At 36.3% G+C, this 23,218-nt stretch overlaps 1 protein-coding gene across 8 annotated transcripts in view; it reads right to left on the bottom strand.

Moving 5' to 3' along the window:
• The window catches only part of ZNF280D (zinc finger protein 280D), a 63,008-nt gene that overhangs the window by 3,208 nt on the left and 36,582 nt on the right, over positions 1–23,218 (bottom strand). For 3 of the 8 annotated variants that reach the window (XM_062583452.1, XM_062583447.1, XM_062583451.1), the window contains one exon: positions 10,928–12,707. In XM_062583452.1, the coding sequence (XP_062439436.1) occupies positions 12,071–12,707 (637 nt within the window). In that variant the 3' untranslated portion in view covers positions 10,928–12,070. Of the gene's footprint in view, positions 1–1,352; positions 1,496–3,570; positions 3,589–5,108; positions 5,142–5,934; positions 6,071–7,677; positions 7,791–10,927; positions 12,708–20,609; positions 20,633–21,222; positions 21,321–23,218 lie in introns of those variants that run through there. The other 5 variants (XM_062583448.1, XM_062583450.1, XM_062583449.1 and 2 more) reach the window with 5 other exon arrangements.

Below are 23,218 nucleotides of genomic sequence, written 5' to 3' on the forward strand. Positions count from 1 at the left end.
TTCTACCTTCAATTTTGCTAAATATCTTGCTATTGTAGTTACAGACTCAATCGTGAATACAGCTACTGCATACCAAGCTGATATTTCTGAATTAGTTGAGCCTTAAAGAACTTAATCTATATTTTTCACTCAACAGTTTGAAAAGTCTATTGTATTATTAAAAATCAACCTTTTATTTCAGTAGTAACAGGACAAATCATTGACTGGGGTATATGTAAAGCTCTATTTCTGAGATCTCAAATTGTATCTAGATAAACATGTCTCCATCTCACAACCACAGCCAGTTAACCTTGCAATTCATTTATCCCAATATGTACTCTAACAGTCCATAAAAGAGTGCTAAGATTAACGAGCTATAGCTTCATAGGCAACTACTGTATCTATCCATCTACACACAGTAATGGCTTGTCTGCTTCACCTTAACAGCACGTGCAGAGAAAGGAAGCCTTACTGCCATCAGTAGAATGGCTGCTTATTTCTTTTTTCAACCTCAGTACATGAATTGGGAATCTTTCCTTGTTTCCACATTTCTCATCAAATCAATTTATCAGCACAGTTAGGCACAGAACAAAATAGCTTTCCTTAATTTTCTTTAACTTTTGCCTTCTAACTTTTCCAACAGCACACAACCCCTAATGCAGAGCTTGCAGGTGATGGAAAGAGTAAGAACATAATCTTCTGTAGCAGAACCCACTCAAATTTTAAAGGGTGCTATTGTGAAACCTAACTTGCTGAATTTGCTTTTCCTTTAGCTGTTTTCAGTTTCAGTAATTTCCTCTCGAGCTTCCATTGGGCATTGCATGGAATAACCTGATCAGTAGTGCTGCAACTCTACAGTCATGTTTGTTCTCCTAGCTACAGTAAAAATTCACTGAGCAAGACAGATAACATGTACATGTATATACAAAAATATAGTACTAACCTACCCCTAGTGACTAAATATGATCTGTGGCAAACATAGAAGTTTCCACTCTGTACATGCTCTTTTCAGCAGGCAAATGAAAGGGAGACTCTAGTGGATAACATGAGTGAGGTGTACAAAGCACCTTTTACCTTCCTAGAGCAAGATATGGCAGTGAAATATATCTAGCTTGATGGGTAAGAATTATTACCTGAGTTTGGACCGAGTGAACCTTGCCCACTATTGACCTTTACCTAATTGGTGTACATGATACTCAACAAGATTTAAGATGATAGTCAGGTCAAATTCTTTGTGTGGTGATGCCATCAATAACAGACAGTTTGGGCAGACAATAGCACAGAATCTAATGCTTCTGGATAAAGTCTTCTACTCCCATTAGTGAAAAGACTAAAATCAGAAGCATTTTGCCTGTGTTTTATATTCCACTCACAGTAAAGTCTCCATTTGCTGCTGCTTCTTATTGATCTTTTATTGCATGAGGCATCTTGACAATCCAATGACACTTTTAGTTTGCTGCTTTGTATTTTCCCTGGAGATACTGTTCAGCAGAATTCCTACCAGCCTTAATATCACCTGTAAGGAACACAGCATAGTTGTTATTGAAGTGCGATAAAGTTCAGTATGGATATACTTTACCCACTCTAATTAGAGAGAAGCAAGAGACTGACTTCTAAAGCCTTCCCCCCCCCCAATTTATTTTATGGATTTTAAAGGTCACATACAAAATGATACAAGAGAGATGTGCTCAAGCAACTACCAAAAAAGTGCAAGCGGACTGTAAACTCTCTCAAATAATGTTTTATTTGTATGGAAAAAACAATGCGTTAATAAGAACTCTATAAACCCATCAAAAATACATTAACATACGTTACATATGATGTTAGAAGACACGAGATATTTTATTACTGCCAAAATACAAATGGCAATAAGAAGTCACTGCATAATAAAAGCTTCCAAGATAACACTGCTGAACAGCAGTTCCCTATTGTGGTTATATCACTCAGTGCAAGCTCACAGGCAAGAAGAGGTCCACTTTTCTGCAGTCTTTTCTGTTTTCATTTTAGCAATGAATAATTTTCCCATACATAAAATTCTACAGATCAGCTGTACTGGGCCAGCTTTAGCCAAGTGGAACTGCACAACCCTGGTGACAGTTTCGAGAGGCATATCTGCCTTGGATGAGAACATTGCTTCTCAGAGCTCTCAGGGAGCCCAGCTTCCTTAATACAAAACCACATTTCCTTCTGTTAGGTAGCTCACGTAGTCAGGAGCATGCTTTGATTAGCAAGATGTTCTAATTTGAGGATAATGGTGATTTTACAACAATCTGTGTAGATAACTTGTGTTCAAGATAGCATAATAAAGATGGTTGCTGAACTTTTTCACAAAATCAAAAATAAAAGTCTTTACTACTTGGTTCATCTGTGTCAGGGAAAAATAAAATCAAGTATATATATTTTCAATGTATTTGCACACAAATATGTGTATGTGTGAGAGAGGAATAACATACTTGTGTATTAAAAGATAACATACATGAAACAAAATTATCCTTATAATTGCTAACACCTAAATATTCATAGAATCATAGAATCAGTAAGTTTGGAAGGGACCTCTAGAGATCATCTAGTCCAACCTCCCTGCTCAGCAGGGTCACCTAGAGCATGGTAGACAGGGTTGCATCCAGGTGGGCCTTGAAGATCTCCAGAGAAGGAGACTCCACAACCTCTCCGGGCAGCCTGCTCCAGTGCTCCGCCACTCTCACAGGGAAGAAATTCCCCCTCACGTTCAGGCGGAACTTCCTGTGCTTCAATTTCTGCCCATTGCCTCTTGTCCTGTCACATGGGACAACTGAAAAGAGCTTGTCCCCGTCCCCTTGACCCCCTCCCTTCAGGTACTTGTACACATTGATCAGATCCCCCCTCAGCCTTCTCCTCCCCAGGCTGAAGAGGCCCAGCTCTCACAGCCGTTCCTCATGGGGCAGATGCTCCAGCCCTCTGATCATCTTTGTAGCGCTATGCTGGACTCTCTCCAGTAGGTCCATGTCTCTCTTGTCCTGGGGAGCCCAGAACTGGACACAGTGCTTAAGATGAGGCCTCCCCAGGGCTGAGTAGAGGGGCAGGTTCGCCTCCCTTGACCTGCTGGCAGCAGTCTTCCCGATGCACCCCAGGATACTGTTGGCCTTCCTGGCCACAAGGGCACATTGCTGGCTCATGGTCAATCTGTCATCCACCAGCACTCCCAGGTCGTTCTCTGCAGAGCTGCTCTCCAGAAGTTCAGCCCCCAGCTTGTACTGGTGCCTAGGGTTATTCTTCCCTAGGTGCAGGAGCCTGCACTTGCCCTTGTTGAACCTCATGAGGTTCCTCTCTGCCCAGCTCTCCGGCCTGCCCAGGTCTCTCTGAATGGCAGCACAGTCCTCAGGTGTGTCAGTCACTCCTCCCAGCTTGGTATCTTCAGCAAACTTGCTGAGGAGGCACTCTGTCCCCTCATCCAGGTCACTGATGAAGAAGTTGAACAGGATGGGACCCAGTACTGAGCCCTGGAGAACTCCACTAGCCACAGGCCTCCAGCTAGACTCCACGCCACTGATGACGACCCTCTGAGCTCTGCCTTTCAGCCAGTTCTCAATCCACTGTCCACTCGTCTAACCCACGCTTCCCTGAGCTTCTCTAGGAGGATGTTATGGGAGACAGTGTCAAAAGCCTTGCTGAAGTGGATGCCCAACATCCACTGCTCTGCCCTCATCTACCCAGCCAGTCATTCCATCATAGAAGGCTATCAGACTGGTTAAGCAGGATTTTTAAATATTGCTGTGTTTTTATTCATTTCAGTAGGGATACTTGCAGAGTAAGAGGCAATTCAGCTTGAATTAAATGAAGCTGCATCATTAATCTTAATTTTGTTCTTTATCACATTTTATATAACACAAAAATGACAAGGCAAGTAGCTTAAACGTCATGCTATCTTCAAAAGTGCAAGGAGGAGGACACAAAGAAATACAGGCTAGTCAGTATCATCCAAAACCTGGTAAAATTACGGAGCACATCCTTATGGAAGCTATTTCAAAGCACATGGAAGACAAGAAGGTGATTAGGAACATCGTGCATACAAGTTATTACAGCCAAATGCTGTCTAAGCAATCTTACTGTCTTTTATGATGAAGCAACTAGCTCAGAAGCACACAGCAAAAGGACAAGAGGGCATTGGTCATAAGATGCAGTAAGAAATATTACAGTTCAGTATATAAAAAATAAATCCACCATGAGAACGCTAAAACAGAGTTGAACAGAGAGACTATAGTCAGCACCACTGGAGATACTAAAAACTCAGCTGCAAAAGGCAGCAAGGAACCTAATGTAATTTTAAAGTGAACTGTGCTCTGAACAGGATGTTGGACTAGATGACTTCTGCAAGTCTCTTCCTGCATAAATTCTTCTGACTTTAAAGAGCTTATGAGTCTACTCAGAAGCACCCTTGGATTCCAAAAAAGACAGAAATATTGGAAAAGTAGAAATACTGCATTTCCTAAGATCATTTTTATTCTTCCTGTAAGAAGCTAAAAAGTCACACCAAAATGCATACTGTAAAAATGGATATTAACAATTCCTATTCTCTGCTAATTTCTAAAAACAAACAGGGATTTCTGAAAAGTCATTTACATTTATAGGATCTGTACAGATTCACTTTCACATTCCTAGCCATCCTTATCATCTGTAATAGAAGTAACAGTTGTCCTTGACTCCCTTGCTTAAATTATCCAGTCACTCCCCAGGTGACTGGAAAGGGCTAGGAAAAAAGGGGCAGAGTTATGCAGGGCACTTTGATTGACACTTTTTTCTTTTCCTGGGTAGCGATCATCCCTATTCTTGCTGTCGTCCATTACTGACGGAAGGTACTTGTAGCTTGACCCTCTAGAGCTCTATCAATTATAACATTTTCCCTTCATAAAACAAGAGAAGCCAACACATCATTCTTAGGGTGGCAGAAGAAAATGTTATAAACCATAATTATAGGGCCAAATTACTAGAAAGCCTTAAACCAGAAGAATTACTCTGTGGCCTTGAGATTTTTTTTAAGAGCCTCTCTGCAAAAGGTGGGGAAAAAAAAAAAAAAGTAAATCTCTTGTTTTCTTAATTTTTACTGAACTTACTTGTGTTTAGGCTCCAGGCGATTTTGGTCTGTTTAAGTTCCTGGTATGAATTGTATTAGTGCTGATTCCAAGCTATTTTATGGCATATAAGGAATTAAAGCACAATGAATCGTATGTATAGTAGGATTTATCATTCCAACACAAAACAGAGCTTGAAATTTTATGTTTTAATATATAATGTATGTATAGATACATAAAAATACCATTAAAATGGCAAGAAAAAAAATACCAAAGCCAAAAGCTGTCAATGTTTCCTGTTCACCTCCTCAGAAGCATGCAGGTTACTACATACATGGGGGGCTGTTTTATCATCAAGTATGGTCAACGTGAACAGAGGCTATGCAATGCCACCATTCAGCTGCTTTCCCCACAGGACTCCTGGCAGGTTTCTTTTGAACAATGAGACTTGCAGCTGTCTTTAGAAATACTGCCTCAGTCATAATCAACCAGAAGCAAACAACTCTATAGGTAACTGGTTAAACAAAAATTAAGGCCTTTTTCAACACCGGTTTTGGTCTGAGTACCACTAGGTTTGTTAAAACAGAAGCTCTTAAGTAATCTCACTGAAGCATTTTTCCAAGGAGGGCTGCAATTTTACAGAAAGGCCTTGCAGGTCCTCATAATCTACTGTGTTGGTGCTAATAGTTTTATTAGGGGCTAATAGAGAATCTCTGCTAAACTACATTCTTTTTTCTATTCCTTAAATTAATGGCACTTTCCAGGTGTTTAAAGAATACCTCTGCTTCAAGAAACAAAGTACAGGCCCATAGACTATCCATGCTAGAGAAAAAATGACAATACCACTTAAAACGACACAGAGTAACTGAGATGTAATTGCAAATGTAGGAAAGGATTTCATGCTTACCTCCCTAGTTAATGTTAGCATAGGGAATGAAGTCCTCATTTGTCCTTCTGCTCATCACAGATTGCCCAACATACTCTTCACACTAACTACATTCCATATGAGATCCTATCAAATGGTAGCCATTCACTAGAGGAAGCTGTGGAGCAGAAAAAAGAGATACCATTATAGATATGCAAATGTTGGTAATCCCTGATGGTCAACAATAATCTCTTAGTGTCTTGAATTCAACTTGCTCAGTGTTATGAACAGATCACATTACATAAAATCACACAAGCACAGTTCTTGTATGTAGTTGTATATACAAGTACACACTTGTCCCTGTATCTCTTTTACAGAAAAACAATTAACAACGAATGCAAAGTTAAAATGCCTATTCATTATTTTAACATGCAGAATAGCTAACAGCCCCTTTAAAAACGAAAAAGCTTTACTTGAGAAGAACGGGCATGCCACTGTCTACTAGTCCTAGAGTTGTAATGGAAATAGTTGGAGTTAGGGAATATTTTAGATAAGAGTAAGGCAATTCTGTTCTTTGCTGAGAGCAGAACAACTGAAACAAAAAAGGAGTAACCACTCACAAAAAAAGCCACATGCATATAGGCAAAACAGCCTTTAAATTAGAGGATGAAAATAAACAGCCAGTTAAGAATTGTTTTGCTAGAGGTATGTTTGCAGTTAGCTTTCTAACTAAAAGAAACAGTATCAACCCGACTGCAACAGGACTTGGGTATATATACACAGTGGGTATTCAGAAGTTAATATGACAAAATCAAAGAAACACATGGTTCCTTCTTCAAGCTCTTTCTCCTGAGGGATGACCAACTTTGAAAATCCACACATTAGTCCAGTGCAAGATCAAAAAGAAAATTTGTGTGAATAATTTTTAAAAAAGGGAGGAGAGCAAATTCAGTCTTTTTGTTTTAAGAAATATGTAACAGCCTGTATGATGCACTGATGGAAACTTGTGTGAACTTAAATTCCTATCTGATTTACCTCTAGCTGCCTACATGCTTTCCTAGCTTGAATTTTCTCCTTTTACCATATTTCTGGCACTCAATGTGAAGGGAGGAAAGTGAGAACTTAGAAATTGATAAACTAAGCTCGAAGTAGTAGCATAATGAAATTCTTTGAAGAGTCTCATCAGTAGTTTTGCCCTTTCACAGGGGCATTTAAACACACAAAGTGTATGTCATTGTAGCAAGGATGTGACATAAGCTTTCATGTCAGAGCTCAAACTTAAAACTGAGTTTAAAATGAGTTTCATTAGAAACATGCATCAGCAAAAGCACCCAGATTGCCTATTGAGCAGCCCAGGTGAGAATAGATTTCTTTTACTGCACAGAAGCAAGGTTTATGATACCAAATAAGAGTAGGCTCCACTTTAGGAAGTTTGACTTACTAATCAAAACTGAATCAAAATCAAGTTCCAAGGATGTCTGTAAAAAATGTTAGAGTATTAAAGTTTCTTGTATAATGATTTTGAAGATCCTCAAGAAAAAATAAATGACTACCAGCCTTAAAACAGAGGATAGCATAGCCTGGCTTGATACTTTGCTGCTATGATACCTATTAGCCTGCTATCTCAGACAATGAAGATCAATGAACAGTTACAAGGTATAATTTAAATAATGTTTATCTTGGAGACTCTTCAGAAAAAACTGACAGAACTTACTTATTTAGTACAGATTAATAAAATGTAACTATTCAACTAGGTCTCATCTTTATTAATATAAAACAGCATACATGCCACACGTTAAGAGCTTCTCTTTGGTTCCAAAGACGATCATTTGAACGTTTGTCTCTATAGGAGAACAGGTCTTTCTATGGTCTCAAGAGCGTGTTCAAGTCTACGTTACCTGGGAAAGGAAAGAGTGGAGTCACATAAACAGAAAAAAAGTTTTCTCAGCATGAATATGTTGCCTCAGGTTCCTTTTGGAAATTCTGATCTGATACATGCATAAAAAGTTCTATGCCCATTTTCAGCTCCATTAAAATTGCATAGGCAGAATCTGCACAACTGCACTGGTCCCTCAAGTTGTAACTTAAGTAATAATTTTTATTTTTAAAAAGTTTTATCAGAAAAAACAGGTAGTGTGCATATAGCACACTGCTATTCACAAAAGTCTGAAACTTCATTTCTCCCTTGTAAAAGTGTCTCTTGCTTTCCATCTCCAGCTAACAACTTAAAAGTTGATAATATACCAACAGCCAAGAGAACTAGACATTCCAAGATATAAAGGATTGTCACAGGGAGGAAAGTAGTAGTCATCTAAACGGTATTTAACACATCCTTTGCATTTCAGTAAACATCCCAGGAAAATTATTCTATATGCCACTAACTTGTCAGCTCAAAACGGAAGCAACGTTTTTCCAGGCAGACTAAATAGCATGACAGATTTCTCATCTTAATTCAGCTGAAGACCTGAATAACTGCAACACAAAATTCAATTTTCACTTCAGATGGCAAATACAGGTAATTCAAATACATACAGAAGGGTTTTCTTTTTTGTATACTAGCATATAAATAACAATACTGACACTCGCAAAAAAAAGCTTTGAGAGCTTTTATTTGTAGATTTTGCAGAACAGTAAGTGTTATTCAGATTCCTAACTCTGACCTTCCGTTTCAATGCCTGATGCCTTTTGCCAGTGAAGTACGAAGGAAAATGACTTAATATCTGTTGCCTAGGGATCTCTTTTCTCTCCATTTCCAGTAAGGCAGTTAAAAAAAAAAAAAAAAAAAAAAAAAAAAAACACACAAAACAAAAACAAAACAAAAAAACACAAAACCACGATTGTTTTTATTATTGTCCTGCTTCCTCTCAGCTCTGGTTAAAAGGGCAATCCTTATATCACCCTACATTTGGAACTCGGTATTTGCAATGATTCGATCTGATCTGTTCCCCTCAGATTATTCATCCATTCCACTAAGGAAAACGTGAACCTTCAATAGTTTCTTTTCCAAAAAGTTTCTTTCCTAAACTGCACAAGGCAAACAGAGTTTTGCTGCACTTGAGGAATGGCCAAGTGGCAGTATTCTGATTGGCCACGAGCTATTCATTACAACAGTTTTCCATCAAACGCAAATAATGGAGAGAGCATTAGGCATGTGCTATTTCTTTAAAAATAGAAGTTATAAAAACAACCCAAGCCATTATTCAAGCAAATATGGCAAAAGTTTTGAGACAAAGACAAACCGTGATTCCAATACGGATACCAAGAATTAACTTTAAGTTACTCTTTTTGGTAAAGCAATGAAAACTTGAGGGAAAATGCTTTCCTAAGTACAAAAAGGGAGGTAGCACAGAATAAGAACGACTAAAGATTGGATGGAAAAATTTACATGACTCAGATGAACAAAAACCTGAATTACCTCCTCCACCCAGAGAGCGGTTTCAAATTACATTCAACATAACATGATCTTCTGCAGTGCCCTCAAAGGTGCCAATTTAACTCCTCTTTTGGAAACCTCTGGAATACATTATAGAGATTACCCTCTTAATTAGTCCCTTAATTTTAGGCAGTCAATGAATTATTTCAAATAGGGAAAATACTAATAATGAATTTTAGTTTTTCTCCTTCACAAAAATAACATGGCAGTGTTTTCACGATACATTTCACTTGCCTATTTAAGGCAATCTGATAATCTTGCTTGAACGCCAGTTCTTGCTCACTTCCTTTGAAAGGGCTGCTATTTCAGATGTTAGCTATTTGAGCTTTTTATACTTAGCACTACCTTTTCCATAAAGATTCTTTACACAGGTTGCAATAAGCCAAATATGCAATGTTTTACAAATTAAATACCTAAGAATACATATAAATTTTTCCCCAAAATGCAGAGGTTTTTCAGTTCAATTTTTATTCTCCAACTTTTCTTGACAGTAAGTGGCCTTCAAACTTGGTGCTTCCATCAAAAATCATATTATTAAAATAACAAATGTTTTGAAATCATTTTGCAGTGGAACTACGTAATAAAGACAAATATGAGGAATTTACAAGCAAGTATATTACCACAACTAGTTCCAGCTGAACTTAATCTTTTCCAAAAAGCACATATCATAGTCTGATTTTAGATATTGTCTGCATAGAAAATCATGATTCCTATTAAAAATACGAGACTGTACTGTGTATGTATGCACAAGATTTCTTATATTGCAAATTCACTCAGGAACTTCTTCAGTAACATAATACACCAAGTCTATAGCTAATTAAGTCCTCTGGGCTGCCCTTAGAGGGATGCTGTATTCTATAATCATCTATACATTCACGCATGAACACCAACGTGTTCATCACAGCTCTCCAAAATGTCACTTTAAGAACTTCAAATAACAAAACAAATAATAAAATTGAGAGCAATAAAGTATAGTTTCCTTTTGTGTATCTTGTTCTTTAAAAACTGTAATGAAAGCATTAATTTGAGGTAAGATTATACAAACATTTTAACTTTCCTTATTAACGGGCTTCTAATAACCTTGCATGGCTGAAAATAAAGATGCAATTCAAAGGCTCAAAAAGAGAGTCATAAAAACAACTTAACATTTGTTACTTTCAAATCTTTTGATTTTTTAGTCATATACAATTCTCTAGAATCTGAAGCACAACTTTTGAGATGTTCAGATTAATGTGGTCACCTAGAGGCTCCGAGAGTGAGCTGGATGGTCTCTAAACCTCCTAATACTGTTCTTGATTAGACTCACTTAGCAGCTGAACCTAGTTAACCTAGGAGAACAGAACAGACTTCAGTTGCTTGCTGATGGCTCAGAAAAATATATTTATAAACTAAAAACGTTAGCTCATTTTATCACAACATACAGCTACAAAAATATGCATATGCATAAGCACTTTCTCATTTAATTCTAAAATAGTAGAAGTCTCAAAATCATAATTTTTAAATAAAACAGTTTGTGGGAAGTGCCATTGAGCCTTTTCAAAAAGATGGGAAGACTATTCTCAAAGTTAAGCTGAGCAACAAAATTATTCACAAAGACAAAAATTTGTTGCAAATATTTACTCAAAAAGTGATAGTTTACAGCAGTGCTTTAACAGCTGTTCAAAACATTTAACATTCTTTAAAAACAAAACTAAGTCAAAAGCACATTCTGAATGTTTCAAATGGAGCAGCAAAGTCATGAGTAAGCTACTGTTAATCATATGCATTCCCGTATCTAGCTGCTAACTATAAAGCAAAAAAACCCAAAAAAATCCAGTAGCCATCTTTCTGTACATAATTTAGAGTACAAAAAGTCCTGAAATTCAACTGTACAATTCTATTTTATATGCAATTTTTGTAACAGTTTGCAAGTAGCAGCTGCAAAATGGCAGAGTGCATGCCAGTTGGTGTTTCCAGTTTGGGGTTTCTTTTTCCTTTTTGTTTAAAATAGTTTTTACATTAAGCCATACTTTGGTTTGACTTACAGACCATTTTCATGGGTCTACCACCAAGAATAATTAAAACAACAGTAAAAGTCTAACAGCTACAGTACTTTCAGCAGTATATCCTATTTTATACAACTATGTCTGGTATTTCAGCACAGCTTGCACACGGAAAACCCCACAAATATATACTTTTATTGTAATAATTCCACTTTCACTGAAAGTTTATTTAAGCTTACAGCCTGGCAGGATTACACCTGTACAGAGGTGCATAGGTTCATATAATTCTGTTTACATGCTTTTACAGACAGGAATGTGACACCAAACCCAAAGTAGTTTTATGTTTATCCAAATTATCAGTGGACCAAAAACCATTGTGACAAGTGTGCTCAACTTCAGCATTAGAACAAAATTCATACTAAATTTGTTTAATGATATTGGAGAAAGTTTTTTAAAAATTCTTTTCTTGACCAACAAATCACCTTATTCTAGGCTAATTAACTATGAAAACGATAATTTATTCCTCCTTTCAAGTGCCACACTTGTATTTTAGTAAAATACACCACATCCAAGAGACTAAAAGATAAATTTAACATGTTACGCCTTGTAAATTTAGTTGTACATGTACATGCTGTCTTCATACGCAGAATTTCCCTTGTGTGTCTTCTTTTAATAATTAGCATCAACAAGCACACTCATCAGGAATGGTCCACGGTGTTCTTACCATTACTTATAATGAACTGAATAAAATATCAACATAATTTCAGCTTGCTTCATTTTCATCTGTCTTGTTTACAGATGTTTCCATTCTGCTGGGACTGCTTTCTTTAGAAGTCTCATCTGTTTGTTCAGAGAGTAGTCCAGCTTTCTTCGATGAAGATGCAACCTTACCTTTTTGTAGAATTTCGGTAGCTTCATGCTCTAGTACCTCTGATGGAGTCAAAGGCTCCAGATGAATACTGCCTTGCTCGCTAATGTCTGAGCTAATGGATTCAGGTTCATCTCTTTTTCTCAAGAACTGCTCAAAACTAACATCTTCACCCAATGTTAGTTTTAAGTCCCTTGCTTTCAATGCTGACAATGCAGTTGCATTCAAGCTATGTACTTTAGTCTGGTCATTCAAGACAAAATCATCTGAACTTTGGCAAGTTTTCAACTCGTTTTCATCATGAATACATTTTTGTCTCTCTTCCACTAATTTTTTGTTATTATCTGAATCACAACACGCTCCTTTTTCATTCAAGGCATTCTTAGAGCTGTTGTCATTGCTGTCGAATTCCAAACTGGGAACATTTTCTGTAGCTGATGAACTTTTCTCACTCTTTTCAACCGATGCAACTTGGTTAGTTTGATTTCTGTTGTGTTCTTTTGTTTCCTCTGAAGAGTCATGTTCTTGTTTGCTGAAAATATCAAAACAAGTTATTTTTATAGCAGGAAAATAAAACCAATATAAAGTCATATTCTGCAAAGAGATACTTAAAAGTGGTACTGCAGTTTCTTCTTCTAGTATTTCTCATGAATTTTCATAGCAAGGTAAGCTGAATTTACATTTTTCTTGCCTGTTACAAATTAAACATTTAACAGTCACTTAGTATTCTTTAATTCTTGCATTTTGTCACCAAAAATGAATAATTTAAATTGTTCCCTTTGTATGACACGTGGTTTTCCAAAATACAGCCATGAGTGGTAACCTCTATCTGCACAGCCTCTTTGATGCTGATGAACTAGAACTATTTTGAAGCTTCTGCTGATGATCTACAAACAAAAGCAGCTAATTCACAAACTTATACTGTTGATTTGTCTCTGCACTGTTAACAGGAGTCAGAGAAAGAAGTTAGCAGCTAGAAATCTATATTCACTTTAAGTGAAGTTAGATGTTTTCAGAATAAAAGCTTATCCTGATAAAAAAGAAACTTAGAACAATACTGAATTACGCAAGTTAAAATTTTTTCTATATAATAAAACCTAAGACACAGTATACAAATTTTATATGCAAAACAATTACTCTTTAAACTTTTTTTAAGACTGCTTTAAACAGTCTAGTCATATTACTACACGCAATCTGCTGATATTTTTGTATTCCAGGAGTCAAAAAGTCTAAAGAGTAGTTTCTAATATTTCTGCTCATTTGTTATAGGAACAGCAGCTTCCCCCATTCTTGCAATAAGAGAACTCAATTTTTGTCAGATTTTTTAAAGATTTTGATTTACTAAAGAGCTTAAAATCATTTCTAAATCTGAAAGTTTTTCAGAACAAAAAGACTGAAGAACTACTTTCAGATAAAAATTGGGAGCTAGTAAGTCTGCTTTTTTGGGGATTTAAAACTGAAAACAGTCTCTTTTCAATGACTTGCAGCTAAGAGAAGCGAGAGGTAATAATAATACCAAATATCTTATTTGTTTAAAAAGCATTTTAGCTTATTTCTTCACTTTTAAAAATGGTTTGAAATCACTTCTGACTAAAATAATTTTTAATACTGGCTAAGCAACAGACTGTTCTAAAACTCTTAAAGCACAAGATGTTGCCGTTATTTGGACGGGTTGCCTAAGCCTGGTTTATATTAAGTTAGTCTGAAGCAGTTTTAAATCAAGTTCCAAATCTCTTCAGGGAAGATTTCAAACAGAGCAGTACCAAATGTCTAGGTAAGTAAGAGTTCAGTGCACTGCAGTTATCCCAAAACAGAAGAATAACTGAGTTGGTCTATTAGGCTTTTATGATGCATTTTCAAGCTGAGTGTCTAAATGTTAATTTACTGATGCAGCAAATGAAAACAATTAATATGATCCACTATGCTAAGTGATAGTTGATCTCTACAGAAAATGGTTACAGTTAATTCTGGTGCAGGTGCTACGTTCTACAAACACTCAGAAGTCTTTTTTCAAGTTTTACTTCAACTTAAAGAAGCTAATCCAGGAATGTTCCATACCCTACTTTCAAACAGAAGAATATTCTGAGCAGGAAGAAAAGATGACAGATTCTTGAAAGCTGAAATTTTATCAGTCACTGAAGTAATCATAAAAATCTTTGATTCATAATAATGAATTAACTCAGAGTTCAGCCTCCTTACCAGTTGTAATCTGTATTTTTTACTATTGCCAGACAGAAAGGGTTTTTGCATTTATTAAGCTTTTTTGAACTTCCTATTATGTTATCAAAACCAATAAAGAATATACTCCAACTCAAATTTTATACCCAAACTATTCTCCTCCCTCTCAAAACTCCTAGAAAAGAAGGAAAAAGGCAACATCTGATGGACTAGCCAAGACTAAATTCCAGTACAAAAGCTGCCAACACTCAGAACCACCTGCCAGCTGTGGTTCACGCAATTGGCCATGCCATAACTATTCCCAATTACTTTGCCTCTTACAGAGAAGCATTAAGAAAAGCTGTACTCCATGTAATCAGACTTAGGTTATACAGAGTCTTATAAATTCTAGTAAATATTCAGAATTGTTTTCACATAAAAAACAGTCAAGTCTTTATGAAAGAGTATACATACATGTGCTTTAGCTACTACAAGCTGCATGCATGAGGGTAAGATACAGTTGCAAAGTGGGCAAACAATTTTGAACACAGGTATGTGAAAAATGGGTTTAAATAAAGAGATTGTTAGTGCTTCATTAGTACACACTAGATAAGTTTTGCATGCTGGAAATTCCCCCCCAGTTTTTTTTTATGTATATGCACACACACACACACACACACACACACACACACAATCCACAACTAGAAACTCATCAAAAGAGAAATCTGCCTTGAATATGTAGAGGAAATCCATCACAATCTCCCGTACTTTCTAGTCGTCAAAATCCCAGCTTTGTCAAAACCCAGGCTCATTCAAACTCACTTTTGGTGATGCACCTGGCCAGGAGGGTAGTGAGTAGGGATGGGAGAATCATCTATAAAAAGATTCCTTTCTGATGCAGAAAAAAAGCTGCCTCTTATCAGCATACTAGCACCTTCCCACCAGTCATTTATAGCAATAAGGGAGTTTAACATAAAAACAAATAACTTTTTGCAAAACAATCACCATTACAAGAACAGTTATCCACAGAGAACAGTGATCTGAAAGATCACTGAAAACAGTTAATTCAGATACAACAGTTATCCAGCAAAACATTTTACCTCTGCTGAGAACAGCAGATGAAAAAGCAAAACACAGCAACAGGGACACATCAAGTCTCCTGAAAGTCATACAGGATTTCAAGAAATCATTGCGTTTGTAAGGCAGTAGCTGAAAAAGCCTTCTATACAGTATTAGGAATGAAACTACTCTTTCTACTTTAACATTGTATGTAAACAATACTGTTAACAGTGTAAGGGAACTGAAAATTCAACAAAAGTTGAAAGAATCTGAAAAAAACATATAGCAAGAAAAAAATCATATAGCTTCAGGAATAGATGTATAAACAAACGATAATTTTACACTTGCTTACACAGTAGTTGTGCAGTATGTGCATACCCACATTCACTCTGTGGAAAAGTATTTCCAGTAAGAAAATCCATATTATGGCTGCATTTACATTAACATTTTGGTTTGAAACAGTAGTGTGGTTTTGAGGTAAACTCCTTGACCATTCCCACTTACCACCTACTGGTTGGGCTTAGAGAACAGCTCTAGTATATGCAAACTTGTTTTTAAAGAAAACTGAAGTTCTGATGCAGAAGTGCACCAAACATGCTGCAGCTCCTAAAGAAGCGGCATCACAAAAGTCCAACAACAGATGTTCCACACAGCTTTGAACTACGTGCATTTGGTTCAAGGGACAGAAGTCTGGTCCAAAACAAAGCCTCTGAACTACAATGCAGTGAAGATGTAGGCTCCTCAGAATCAACCATTTTGATCTACTGATCCACTCCTGTAGCACGAATGTCAATGTTACTTGCTAATGTCAACACAGCTACCTTGGCTTAAAAGCAGCATTATGACTAACAAACATTCTGCAACACAAACAAAAATCAAGAATTGTTCTGTTCTAAAATTATAAGATCTACAGTAACCCAACTACCCAGAAAAAAGTTGTAATTTACTTCACAGCAACTGTACTGACCTCCAACTACAATTTAGAGGAGATGCTTCCTTCAAAACACCTTCACAAGCACAGTCTATACATTAGATTAGCTATAAATTATTTCAATTTATTGACTTCTAAAACCATATTAATTAAACAGCTTATCACAACATCAGTAAAAGTGATTTTTTTTGTGTTTAAGAAAATGCTACCAGAGATAGCAAGAAGTGTTCCCTACAAAACCTTGTTAAGTCACCAGTTCTAACAGAAAATCCAGCCTTTCAAAGGTTTCCTATAGAAAACAAACACAAAATCCACCAATCTGAACAAAACCCTCAAAATTGCTTATGTCTGTATCTTCTTTGTTGATCCTGCATTAAAGCCAAGTTTAATCTGAAGTATGATGCTCACTCTGTTACAATTAAATAATGCTATTAATCATAAATTAAATGATCCATGACCTCAGTGAGTCTTAATGGCTTTCTACAAAGTACATAACACTTGACACGAGGAACAGTTTTACCAGCTTCAACTTTATGAAAAATACACAGCTAATATTTGGTCTGATATCTGCCATACCTATCTTCCTAAATTAATCCAAGAAAAAGTAATGTTTAAAAAACTGACCTTTTCAATAACTTTGAACATATTTTCAGTACTCCACCACCACCTATTAACACTTATGTGCTAGCAGGTAGATAACAATTGGAACTGTAGTATGAACAGTAATTTGTGATTATTTTAAATTATTACATCTTAACTCACAAGAAACATTCACAAAAATAAGAAAGATTTGTTTTTATAGTAAATCTCTATGTTAGCACTGTAGGAACGTGCATTTGATTAACAGTAAGAAAAACATTAGGGTAAACCAAGTGACAGGTCAGGGACTTGGAATACTCTGAAGTGTTTAATCACGAGTAGCAACACCAGTAAAAGATGAACCAGTACCTAATATTTAGCTTAGCTTCACTGCTTTAATGACAAAAAACAGTTATTTGTTTAAAAGCAGCCCTAATCACATAATTTTAAAGAACAGAACAATTTAGACAAAAACAAATCAGGCAATGTATATCTAAGGACAAACTTACTGGTCTTGTTCTCTAAGAAAATGGAAAGTTTACCAACAAAATAAATGGGTATGAATTAGATGCAGTATCTATACATGATTTAATAGATTTATATTTTACTTGATCAAATTCTACAGGACTTCTGTAGCCACACATTTCTGTAGCTTACAAGACAGATTCAAGCTCACAAATTTGAATTATTTTTGAAGTGAACAGTTTATAACATTAACAAAGATGTTTATCACAAAATATGGGTCACTTTAGATTACTGATCTGTTCCTAAATATAATTAAGGTTGAGATTATAGTTTAGAAGGTAATTTCTTTTTTTAAAATGTATAATTACAGAAGTTTAATAAATGGACATTAAAATACAGTTCACTCTGTGATGCTCCGAGCACTTGTATGAGAAATTTGGGGTCCAAGAGTTCACTTTCTAAAGGAGTTCCATCTCCTACAGCCCTCAAACAGCAAAGGCCAGGTACTTTCCAGAAGCACTGTAGCTCCAGACACATAAGAGCATTATGAAAATGAACAAAGATGGTGACTATCCCTGGTAAATACAGCCTGTTGGTCCACACCCAGCAGAGCAATTCTGAAATTGCTACAGAATTCTCCAAAAAGTTTTCTTTCTATATAGAAATAAGCTCCTGTTTAAGAACAATGAAAAGCAATCTATCAAACAAACAAACAAAAACATTCCCCACCCCAAAAAACAAGCAAGCAAACACTACCACCACCCCTAAAAAGAAAAGTTTTCCAAAAACATAGCTGAGCACAGAATTTCAGCCTAATTGAGACTGGCCACAAAAATCAAAGAGGCAATATCTGACAACAGATTAAAAGCCAGATAAATAAGAACATTCCTTTAGGTACTTAAAATCCACTTTTGGGTGGATTTGAAATTTTGTTTGATATGTGAGAATTCAGCTAGGTACTGTTAATGAAACTGATTTGGAGTCAATTAAGTAAATAGTTCAAGACGCACAGTCTACGCACAGAGGAGGGCGTTCAAGTTCGTACAGTCTCACAGCTCCCCCCCTACCTCACGTAATGAAATGCATGCATAGTTGCACATATACAGAGTTCAGATCATGAGCAACTATCTTCCCAATGATCTATCATGTTTTATTACAGGCACAGAACAGCTCCCCCATCATCTTTGAGTAAGTGATATTGAAAGACAGCTGGACTCCTTTGCCAGACTTCCCTTTCCCAGTCACTCCTAACAAGAAGTAACTCTTTGTAGCAAGACTACAGCTACAAGAATTTCTAGAACACAACTTTATCTAACTTAAGTGACTCAAGATACTTTCCAGCCACTCAACTGAGCATTATAAATTTAACCCAAGCATTATGAATATAACCCTGTTCATGACTAAAGGAACAGAAAGCTGATTTTTTGAGATCTATTTTTTAGCAAAAATATCCATTTTGAAAAACATAGCACGAGTAGAGAAGATTATTCACAAACACCAGACCCCCTTCCCACCCCCAAAACAAACGTATGTATGAGCATCTATGGGGAAGAAATAGGACTACGTTAAGGCACACGTGAACACAGTTAAGGAAGAGAAAAAGGTACTTGTACCCTAAGGTATTCTACAATGTTAATGACTAAATGAGAAAAGAAAGATGAAATTCATATTACTGCACTGTTTTTCATCCGTAAAATGAAGAGAGCAATAAAAAGGGCTATGTAAGAATTTGCTATTATTATCACCAATAAAGAAATATTATTAACCACAAAGCTACAGTTACAAGCATTTAGATTACCCCCTAATGCCTGAAACATTCACTTTTTTGTCCAAAAGACTTTCAAAGCAAAGGTAGCAGAGAATTTGGACATACCAGGAAAATTCATGCTCTGTCTTTGCAGATAGAGTCCCATATGCTGCATGACTGGCATGGGAGAAGTAATTAGAATCATAAGGGATAGTAAAGTATAAGTCAGGCAGGTTTACTTACATGACTGAATACACTTTCTGTATTATGACTTTTCCACACGAGTTTTCTAAGATCCTCACAAAAATGAAAGCAGGACACTATAATGCCACTTTTTTTTTACATTAATCATAACTACCTGTGTTTACACAAGGTTGATAAATTTGTATATAATTTACCAGTGTTTTAACCACAAATCTGAAACTTAAGTGATGTATTTCTGTACCAAAGCTGTAAAAGAACTGAACGATGTTCTAAATGAGCATTCAATTTACTGAATTTACATTCAATGTACTGAATTGACACTCTGATCTGAAGTTATTTGTGGAAATCCTTAGAGAACACTTCTGAAAACCACAGAAATTTGCAATCATGCCCCAGTTTTGGTTGTTGCCAGAAGCTTTAGTGAAATAGAAAGACCTCAGATTCAATTTTCTCTGAAATGCATGTTCACAATGAAAAGACAACTTGCCATCTAATGCTGCTGTGTCAAAACCAGAAACAAGTCCCATAAGAAAAATCTTATATTAAATCACTGATGCTCCAAGTTGATCAGTAGCATGTGAGAGAACATGCCTTCTGTCAGAAGGAAAAAACAGGTGACAAAAAGAACAAAACTTCTTAGAGTACTAATCAAGTATAACATTTTAAGTGTGCAGTGGTCAGTTACAAAACACGCATAAAAGACAATGGTTGACAGGATCCTTGCTATTATTAGCAATACCACTGTGGCTGCAGAAAGCTTACTATTACAAAAATTTTTACTGTTTGTATACCAGAGGTGAAGAGGATGAAAATATAACTAAAGAATGGATTAATCAGTCTGATTATGCAGAAAGTACTGCATATCAAGAACAGCTTGTATTCATCAGAAATAGTCTCTCATAACTAGGAGTTGGTAACTGTAGCTTACTTCACAGTAAGATTATCTGTACCTTGTAAGTTGCCTGAAAACTGGTAAGTTAAGAGACTCAACCTAAAAATATAGCCACTATAAGCAGGAGGTCAGGTTTGGAGATACATCAGGTGTTGTTCATGAAGACAAAAGAAAAGCTCATAATAAATGCAGACAACTTGATGGACATACTTTCCATAGATAAGCTAGATCTATAGATGAAGTTGAAAACAGTGGAATCAAAAGCAGCAAGTATCTCAAACTCCTTGAGTAGAACATCCTTGAACATCCTTGAAGGTAAGAGATGATACCAAAGAACAAGGTATGAATGAAAATGGTTTCTCAACCTGCAGAGTCAAGGCTCAAATAGATCTGCTTCCATCACATGCTTTCTTCATACAGTATCTAGGAGTAGGGGAAAAAAAAAAAAAAAAAGACTTACCTACCAGAGTAAAGCAGCTAATATTTTCCTTTGGCCAAGACTCAGTTTATGCAGTTACATGTGGGAGAAGTTATCCAAAGCATATTTTGCCACTGTCTACTGCAAAGTCATTATCAGGCAAAATGCAACTTGCTTGAATACTGAACAGATCAGGACACACATATTTTAAGTGAATACCCAGAGAGAATGACAAATCCCTTTACTTCCAGAAGCCAGGAACAATCTCAGAACAAAATGGGCTGTTATCAACAAATGCACACCCTTGTGCATATGCTACTCTAACACAGAATGATACTGAGAGACCTGAGGAGACAGTGAGCAGAAGAAACACTGCATCCCGTAAATGAAACTCCCTTCAAAGGAGCATAGCTCCAAAAGCTGTAAGTTAATGCTGCAAAGCAGAGAATGCTATCACAGAATTGCCTTTGCCAGACTTCAGGGTTGGGAGAAGAGACCAGATCTGCTGCCTTAAAAATGCAAAAAGAGAATACCAAAGCTTTAATGCGCGAAGAAAAAAGAAAGATCTGGTATGGATGCTTGTTCGCTTACATACCAAAATAATCCCAAGCTGGACTGGGTTCACTTTTCTGCTCCACAATGATGTATCAGTGAGCCAAGACTGTATAGGATACCTGCTCACTTTCAACTCCCCTGCAACAAAAATGTCTACTGTCAGTTCATTTAAAAAACACGTTAACTTGTTGCGTAAAGCAGAGAGTTGAGCATTAGAAAAGTACTGGCACAGTTATAAAGCCTTATTCCCTCAGCACAAGATGGATCACTGAACAACAAACAAGGCAAACGATGTACAGGAACAATTTAAAAAGCAGTTCCTGCTGGAACTTCTCCAGGTAGGTTACCTGTATTACAAATGGCAGGATTTTGGCCCACACACAGTCTCACTAACACTACACAGAGGCAATAGAACTTGTCTGGTCATTAGCAATACCGATGAGTTTTACAACATATGCAGACAGTCTAATGTATATTAGAAACACCAGTAAAAGGTCTAAGAGATACAAGATGAGATCCAACAGAAGCATTAATTTCAAGACTGTAGTGGTGAGCCACGGTGTCCAACAATGGAGAAATTATTCTGACAAGCCTCATAAACAAGTCATATCTCAAATTGTAGATCAAAGAATGAAAAGAAAAGCTCACAGATCACAGAGAAACTACATGGCAGAAGTTCTCTCTATTGCCTGGGAGTTCCTCTTCTTTTAAATAGGATCAGAGAAAACTGAATAATCATCTCATGAAAAGATGCACATGCTTTATCTTGTGTATATTCTGTACTATAAATAACAGATACAAAAATCTGGCACTGCTACACAGATATGTTCATGCTGTCTTAGGTTCAGCAATGCTCTCGTCCAAAGTATCAGAAAATTGGAATAAGGACAAGATTTACTGAAGTAAATGAAGTCTATAAACATGACAATTAAAATCATCACCACAGATTACACTACTTCAAGGAGTCACAACAATTAATTTTATACCAACAGTAGAGCTTTCAAAAAAAATAATGGTTCTTTGTCCTATGCTAACACACTAACAGCTCACAGAAACAAACCTGCACATGTTCTTGACTCTCTTAAGTCTCTTAGGTGCTCACCCACCCACTTGTTTTTGAATAATACATATCTTGGATATCCAATATTCTTATGATACCTCCATAATGTATTCAAGGTAGCAAAATTTTTGTGCACTAGTGACAGACTGCCACAACTGTACCTCTTCCTCAATCATTCAGCACATTCTAACATTTTCTTATATATAATTCAGCACGTATTAATACCCAACATCTAATGCCAGCTGCAAGTAGAAAAGTTAAGGTTGTGTCACAGCTTGACACGCTGTTTTTCTGTGGTTTATGTTTCATTGAACTCCGAACTGTTAAAGGACACAAACCACTCTGGATTAATGAAACGAATGCAACACTGCCTTAAATCAACGTTTTTAGTGTTTTGTTCAATTTCAATTTTCTATCCTCCAAAATCAAGAATTTTTAATGGATTTTTGGAATTGTTTCCCAAATTAACTTCTTTCCCTTCTTCCTTTTTGCCAGAATATCTTTTTTTTTCTTTTTTTTTTCTTTTTTTTTCTTTTTTAATGTCTATTAGTCTTCCCCACCAGTTTCATCGAACTTTATCTTATACTATGGAAACAGTTAGCAGAGCTTTGAAATTTATAGCATATATTCCTCACAGCCAGAGACGGGTATTTCCATGATCAGATCAGATGAAATATTTCAGCATCTACCTTTCCTGACTACTCTACAGAAACTAGAAATAAAATATTTGACAGTTATGAAGTAACCTGCCTTTTGAAGGTGTTTCTTTCTAACACTTGACACTGACCTAAGCTCAGTACATAAGAATTTCCCTCTCCTTTGGAAAGGTTCTCATCCAATTCTGTGGCTGTTCTCATTACACATGAATATCTAATTCCTTTTACACTCCTGTATAGTCAATGACACCTTGCTGTTAAGTCTAGGTTAAATTATTTTCTTCCATCCTTAAAAAAAGAGAAAAAAAAAAGAAAAAAAA

The sequence above is a fragment of the Rhea pennata genome, chromosome 10, assembly GCF_028389875.1.
Source record: "Rhea pennata isolate bPtePen1 chromosome 10, bPtePen1.pri, whole genome shotgun sequence".
NCBI classification, from domain to species: domain Eukaryota; kingdom Metazoa; phylum Chordata; class Aves; order Rheiformes; family Rheidae; genus Rhea; species Rhea pennata.